Source organism: Arachis duranensis, chromosome 6 (genome assembly GCF_000817695.3).
Source record: "Arachis duranensis cultivar V14167 chromosome 6, aradu.V14167.gnm2.J7QH, whole genome shotgun sequence".
NCBI classification, from domain to species: domain Eukaryota; kingdom Viridiplantae; phylum Streptophyta; class Magnoliopsida; order Fabales; family Fabaceae; genus Arachis; species Arachis duranensis.
This window is the reverse complement of record NC_029777.3, coordinates 93,567,611-93,575,392: the sequence shown is the minus strand read 5'-3', so window position 1 is coordinate 93,575,392 and position 7,782 is coordinate 93,567,611. Positions and strand designations below refer to the sequence as shown.

General features: G+C 34.9%; 1 protein-coding gene across 1 annotated transcript; it reads right to left on the bottom strand.

Moving 5' to 3' along the window:
• Nucleotides 1-2,721: 2,721 nt before the first annotated feature.
• Nucleotides 2,722-5,738, bottom strand: LOC107494704 (protein AUXIN SIGNALING F-BOX 2). Its single transcript, XM_016115739.3, has 3 exons — nt 4,652-5,738; nt 3,681-4,176; nt 2,722-3,594 (listed from the first exon to the last, which is right to left on the bottom strand). The coding sequence occupies exons 1-3, from the start codon at nt 5,101-5,103 to the stop codon at nt 2,827-2,829; spliced, it is 1,716 nt and encodes a 571-aa protein (XP_015971225.1). The 5' UTR covers nt 5,104-5,738; the 3' UTR covers nt 2,722-2,826.
• Nucleotides 5,739-7,782: the final 2,044 nt, after the last annotated feature.

Genomic DNA, 7,782 nt, shown 5'->3' with positions numbered 1-7,782 from the left:
GTCCAACCCTTCCTTCTTCAAGATGAGGGAGAATATTATCTACAACCCGACCAAAAAGCACACAATTTATCCGATTATTCTTGCACATTAATTTGCTAAGCAGATGTCGCCGCAGTACTAAAGTGTTAATCATTCTATAACTACTTGCGTTAGGCCATGATAAATTAATCTAGGTGTTGCAACTATTTCTTCTTTTTTTTTTCATCATCGTCATCTTTTTTTTTCATTTTTTCTTTCTTGTTTTATCTTTTCAAGTTTTTTCTTGTTTTACTCTCTTAATAAGAATAAAAACAATGAACCTACATTCATTCAACTAAAAGAAAGAAAGAAATAAAAAAAGAAGAAAAAAATGCAGCATTAAATAAGATATTTTTGTACTTTTGTAGCAAAGTTTTGGTGTAAAAAATAAGAAATTTATGTGTATTTGTTAAGAAATTTTGGTGTATTTTTATTCTGATATGTTATGCATAATTCAAAACTCTTTCTTCTTTCTCATCTTCTGTTGCTGCTTATTTTTCTTTTTCATCATCATCTTTTTTTTCTTATTCATCTTTTCCTTCTTGTTTTACCTTTTCAAATTTCTTTTTATTTTACTCTCTTAACAAAAATAAAAACAAAAAAATCAAATAAAGAAGAAGAAACACATAATGCTACAAAATTACTAAGAAGAGGATAAACCTACATTCATTCAATTAAAAGAAAGAAAGAAATAAGAAGAAATGAAGAAAAAAATACAGCATTAAAGAAGATATTTTTGTGCTTTTGTAGCAAAATTTCGGTATAAAAACTAAAAAAATTATGTGTGTTTGTTAATAAATTTTGGTATATTTTATTCTGATAAGTTCTACATAATTCAAAACTTTTCCTTTTTCTCCCTCCATCTTCTGTTACTTCTTCTTCTTCTTTTTCATTATCATCTTCCTTTTTTTATTCATCTTTTTCTTGTTTTATCTTCTTAGTTTCTTCTTATTTAACTCTCTAAATAAAAATAAAAAATAAAAGAAAAAATTAAACAAATAAGAAGAAGAAACACATAATGTTGCAAAATTACTAAGAAGAGGATGAACCTGCATTCATTCAACTAAAAAAAATAAGGAAAAAAAGAATAAAAAATGTAGCATTAAAGAAGACATTTTTGTACTTTTGTAGCAAAATTTTGGTGTAAAAACTAAGAAATTCATGTGTATTTGTTAAGAAATTTCGGTGTATTTTTATTCTGATAAGTTTCGCATAATTCAAAACTCTTCCTCTTCCTCCTCATATTCTGCTTCTTCTTCTTCATCTTCTTCTTATTTCATTTTTTCATAATTCTTCTTATTTCACTCTCTTAAGAGGAATAAAATTAAAAAAAAAAAGAAGAAAAATCAATACTGCAAAATTATTAGGAAGAAAAAGAGGAAAAGAAAAAAGCGCAGCAACAACAGCAGCAATAAAAGAACGACGATGGAGAGAAAACATGCGAACAAGAAGAAGGAACGCGACGAAGAAAAAGGAAGAACACGAAGAAGACGAAGAAGGATATGTTTACGTTAGTGAAGTACGTGTGTGTATACACTGCGTGTAATAAAAATGATTTTGGTTGAATTTGGGCCAACTTGATTGGATTTGGTTGCCAAAAAAACTTTGATGTGTAGCATATATATGACATGTCCAATATCTTATAAAAAATTAAAATTTATGTATTTACGTATCTCGTGTTGTATCGTATCTTGTGTCTGTGTCAGTGCTTCACAGCTTATATGCTATTTTTAGCTTAAAAATATTAGTTTTGGTTATAAACTATCTTCTTATTACAACTCAAACATTATTATTTTTTATGTAAAATATATTTTTGAAGAAAACAGTTTTTTTTTAATGGGTTCCAAACATGGTCCAAAATTGAGGCGTCGAATTTCCCATTCCAACCAATTGATTAGTCATGTTCAGCTGCTTTAAATTAAGATAAGTGGATACCAACCATCATATCTGGATCCAACTTTACTTATATGCTAATGGATCTGAACTCTACCCCAAAAGAGGGCTCTAATTAAAAGTTATAATTATGCTCAATCCTCATTTATCAAAGGCTTGGATGCTTGTTGATAAAAAGAATATACCTTAGAATACAACATGATATGGCGCTGCTTCAAGGCCATAGCATATAATCAAATTATACTCACCAAACAGTAAATTGTTCTGAAATGACATTGAGAAATTGTGGAAAAATGCATACCGTTCAGTGTTTGATCAAGTTGATTTGTTATAAAATGTTAGACGGACCAAATATTGCAGCTTGATGCCTATTTTTGTTTTGGATAAATTGTGAAAAATATAATTTCACAATAACCAGAGAAGGAGCACTAGAAATTTGTTTCATAGAATACTCAACACTTGTCCAACTTGCCGTGTAGTATAAATATTTTTCAAGATTCAAAACTTTAAGTTTAGCACACTTGAATATGTTGAGGAGTAAATATACCATTTATTAGGAGAAATAACTAAACGTAAAGTTTTATATAATTTATAATTAAAACTAATTTGATTTGTGCTTAACCTCTTGATGGATATAAAGGTCACACTTTACCCTCTGAAACTAAAGTAACGTCTCATCCTACAAGTAGAGAGACGCTCTAAATCTATATAACAAGGTGGAGACATTATTATGGAATAATAATGATTAAGAACTAGGAAGAAAGTTAAGGCATCTAATATTTATGCATAAATCTAGCAAATGCAAGGAAATAACAAACCAACCACTACACAAGGCTAAAATTGCATTAATAAGTCAGCCTAACGTACAAACTGCTCAATAATAACAATAAAATTAAAATTGACCTAAAAATGCACCTAAAGGGTCCATACATATTCCGGTGCATCTTTCCTCTTCCCAGCCAATGTCCGGTACAAGTACATCTTCTCCACCTTCTGCACATCATCCGGCTCGCAGTCGGCTGGCTCATTCTCGTTGAAGATCTCAACATTTAGCCTCGGCATCTTCATTGCTAGCACCTTGCATGCTCCGACGGTTACTTCGCACGACGACATCCAAAGGGATCGCATTGTTTCATACTTCCCTACGTCTGTCAGAAGTGCTGTGTTGCCGAAAGGGCAGTCCCTGATCTCAAGCTTGCGGAGCTTCTTGCATCCATTCAGAACATAGAGCATCCCCTTGTCACTCTCCCCGGCAAAGGCAATGGACAACATCTCAAGCTGCTCAGCATACATTCCGATGTAGAGGAATACCTTATCAGTCAGCTGGCCAGAGAGGGAAAGCCGCCTAAGACGCCTGCAAGATTGCACAATCGCCCCAAAACCTTCATCCAGTGGCTGATTTGTGTCGGGGTCGGGTTTTGTTGCGTCAAGGATAGCCAACCTAAAGCGGATAAAATTTGGGCAGTTCTTGGCCACAGTTATTAGGGCAGCATTTGTCATCTGGTGGCAGAAGTAGAGCAATGAGTGAAGTTTCGGGCAGCCCATAGATATCGCAACCAATCCCTTCTCTGTGACAGCCGCATGCTGACCAATGTTGTCAGAAGGAAAAACCCTCAATTCTTGCAATTCCTTACACGTGTTAGCTACAACACCTAGCCCTTTATCTCCAATGGAATCCATTATCTGCACGCAATTACAAAAGTTATCAGCATCCACCAACAAAACAATATACATATAATTGGAAAAGATTTTGAGACTGATGTGTTTACCCATAAGCGCTGAAGTTTCTTGCAGTGACGAATCAATTTTATCAAATCACTGCCTGGAATGCCTGCTGCATAACTCAAGTTTAAGGATGTTAATTTCGGAAGAATAGGATACATAGCTGTGAGGCAGCGAGGAGTAACTTCCAAAAATCCCGACAAGCTTGTTATTGACTTGCACTTATTCATGGTAGTCATTAGCTTGGCGAAGGTCTCCATAGCTGGATCATGGACTAATGACCCTACTCCCAAATCTACTAGCTGAGGGGCTCGCGCCAATATCCTCTGGAGTGCGTCAAGGGGCACAGAGCGGTTTAATCTTAAGCTCTTAAGGTTAGGAGATCTTGCAACAAGTCTCTCAAGCACTCCAGTATTAATCTCTCCTTTAAGGCAAGCAAAATTAAGAGAGACAAGCGACGTGCAGCTGTCGGGGAAGCAACTAAGCCACTGACCCTTGTGATCATCAACTTCATTTTCTTGAAGGTCAAGTTCTCGAAGCCACCTATATTGCAATCCCAAACAAATAAAAACAAAATGAAGAGTCAAGAACACACTTTTATCATCCTCCATTTCTATTGTATATAAGCAAAATAGATTTCTTAACATGTTCATCCATAACCCCAACAAATGCACAGCAAACAACCTATCCTAAAACAGAAGACAAAACAAAAATACTAATAATTAATAATTCACAAATTTAAACAGATCAATGTAGTACTCAGTAAAACATGACAAGTGAATAAGTTCACTTCAAACTTCAAAGCCATTCAACCACTTTTTCTTAAAGAGTACAACCAAATTATCAATTATCAACTGAGAAATATTCATACATAACAAAACTAAAACACTATAGCTACCAAACCAGCTAGAACCATCAATTTGTTACAAACAAAAAAAGCAACACAAGATCAAAACCAAACAAAAACAACACAATCATCAAAAAAATATTCACCCCAAAAAGAAGAATCATTTCTTACTTGCAATTTGCAGCTATAGCAGCAAGACCATCAGTAGTGAACTCTTCACAGCTAACAAGAACAAGACTCTTGAAATTAGGGAAAGCACGAGAAAGAAGCTCAAGGCTCTCATCAGAGACAACCATTCTCTTCAACCTAAGCTCCTCCAACCCAACCTTCCCCTTAGCAAGTGCTTCAATCCATGGATACACAAATCCACCCCAGCCATGAGGGACCAAGCTGAAGTCAGCAAAGTGAGGCTTCCCCTTCAAAGTTAGAGACTTCAAAGAAGGGAACCTCTGAATCAACCTCTCAGGGGTTATAGAGTAGCAGTTACCAATGAACACTTTCTCTCTTGTGCATCTCTCTATTCTGTACCAGCTCCTGCACACTAAAGATAAAGCGTTCCTATCACGGTGTGAACCTACATACTCAAATATATGCTCTATTACCTCGTCTGGGAAATAATTCATCTCTTATTTTCTTCCAATTTTTCTCTTTTCTTAACTTAGCAGCCCAAACCCCCCAAATTTTCCGGGAAAGTTTCCATCTTCTTCGAAAGGAAGGGGTAAAAAAGGAAAAACAAAACAAACAACCCAAACGGCTTAATCTACACCATGGTGGACCTAAGATCTGAAACCTGAGGGGGAAAAAACAGACCTTGGTATGAACAATGGCGAGAAAAACAAGATCTCTAAGTATAGAACATCATGAGAGATCTACAGAAGAGAAAAAAGGTACCGATAAAAATTGAAAATTTTACATTTCACAGAATAGATCTGCTTGAAGGGTAACCAAAATAGACACAAGTTTTCTCTACAGAACACAACTGGAGTAAGAGAAAATCGGGAAATGATGGAAATAAAAAAAAAAAAAAATGAATAAATAGATAGATCTGAGAAAATCTAAGGTTATTTTGCACAGATCGTAATTACATTATAGACTACAGAGAGGAACACACCTCAATAGCGGAAAGAAAAAAAACGAAACCCTTTTCTTCTCTTTCTGCCACTCTCACATGCTTCTTTCTTTGTTAAAGCTGAAACCCAAAGTCAGAGAGAGAGAGAGAGAGAGAGAAAAGAGAGAGAACGGTTAGCTCAAAACCCAATTGGTTGGGTGTGGATTGATTTATTTAACCATGGTTGGTTACCTGATCCTAATTCCTTAACTATGATAGGGTTTAGGGTTGGGCTCAGAGGTTAGAATGAAACGTTCAGCGTCGATTTTGATGATGGGATTTTGAGAGAATCTTGGCCGTTGAGTGCGTGAACATGCATGTGTCTTTGTCACTGCTTTCGAAGTGAACCCCCCTCACCTCACCTCACTACTTTCTTGTTTCTCTCTCCCCTTCTGCCAATGTCTTTGCAGTAATCAAGTACAAAGAGATTTAAAAATTAAATAAAATTAGTGTTTGGCTTTAACCAACTTAGTATGAAAATGAAACTTGTTATTTTTTTAAGTAATCATATGAAATATGAATGTGATAATAATATTGTTCCTACCTTTTGCAGAAACCACAATTTAATGAAATTCGAAGATCTTAATTTGAACAATATGGATATCAGTTCGAGAAGACAACTTACGGAAATCTTAATTTTCCTTTTTTTTATGTTTTTTGATATAATCGTTATTAGGTATTTATTGTCTTTAATATATGTTTTTAATACTATGATTTGATAGCTTTGTGAGGTAATAGTTTTATTCATTTTACAATATATTCATTAATTTTTATTAATATCTTTATTCGGTCACTTACGTTCGAAAAAATCTTTTCGGTTTGATTCATTTTCTTTCTTCTTTTGCTGCAAATTTTAGTCCTGTCCTCTTTTTTTCCAACGTAACCATCATTTTCTTCTTCTTATACCTTGCCTTTATCTTCTCCGTCGAATTCGTAACTGACGTAAAATTAATGGGTATAAATCTAAATTAAAAAATTTGCTGAACCTGGTCAGACGAACATTTTTCATGATCCGTCGCCGTGTTAACTGTCCTTACCTGCTCTTCCACAGATGCCGAGGTAACCACGATCACGTTACATTCACCTGCAACATATCTAAAGTAATTGCACCTCTCACATATCAATTGTAAACATTCATATTTCATGCTATATTCATAGTCGTCTACAACCACTTTCCGAACAACCGGCTACCCCAAATTCACTTGAACACAAGTCTGAGCAAATTTTTCTCTCTCCGCCAACTTAGTTGCAAGGTCTATCTTGACTGATTTACCTACAACGGAGGCAATATGCATAATCACTTTCTCATGGTAATATTATATATTCAATCTTGCAATTTTTATCCAAACACTGGTGTTCCCAAAGGAGGCCTCACATGGTTTAAAATTCGGAGGCCATAGCTTAACCGTGATATAATGACCTAACATCATCCATGAACCCCTAATAAAATATTCTCCCTATCTTTCCTGAGATCAAATTTGAGGAAGAAGTAATTGAACCCAACATCCAAAATTTCATAGCTACCTTTAAGCCTCCATACCCCGTTCAATTTATGTACCAAAACCATATAGCTGAAGTGTTTCGCAAGAACCTTAATCACCATGGCCTTCTTGTAAGGTTCTGATAAAGTGTTCCTAGCTTCTTCGGTAAAGCTAATCTTCAGAGGTGTTGGATCACCTTGTTTTTCCGTGGCTATTGCCATCGTATCACCATCCAAGACATCAACCCTATCAAGTCCGAAGATTTCAAAAGACCCGATCACCTTATCACAAAACGAAACCTTATTAGTCACCCTAGCATTACCCTTACGTAAGTCCTCCTTGTCACCTGAAGCAACCCTTTCTGCACTCTCTCTGGTAATCTCCTTGATTGGTAAAGTCTCATCGTGTTCTTCCCTCAAACACTCCACCTAGCTCTCACCAGTCACTCTTCCGTCGCTCATGTTGTACTCTCTCCAAACCTATGCGAAGGGAGAACATACTCCTAAAATCTTAGTAATATGCTTATTCAATTATATTAAGCATCAATTCAAGGATAAAAAATTTTAATATAGAGTTAAAACATGGTATTTTAAATATATTGTCTTTTTTGTTTTTTTTTAATATGAAAGACTATTTAAAAAAATGAAATCGAAAGATCTCATTTTAATTTTTAATTTTTTTATTTTCTGAAACCAGAAATCGGAGGGTATAGT

Coding starts and splice junctions, on each gene's coding strand:
- LOC107494704 (XM_016115739.3), bottom strand. CDS start 5,103: ATGAATTATTTCCCAGACGAGGTAATAGAGCATATATTTGAGTATGTA. Junction 4,177..4,651: donor GCTATAGCTGCAAATTGCAA/GTAAGAAATGAT, acceptor ATTGCAATATAG/GTGGCTTCGAGAACTTGACC. Junction 3,595..3,680: donor AGAAACTTCAGCGCTTATGG/GTAAACACATCA, acceptor AATTGCGTGCAG/ATAATGGATTCCATTGGAGA.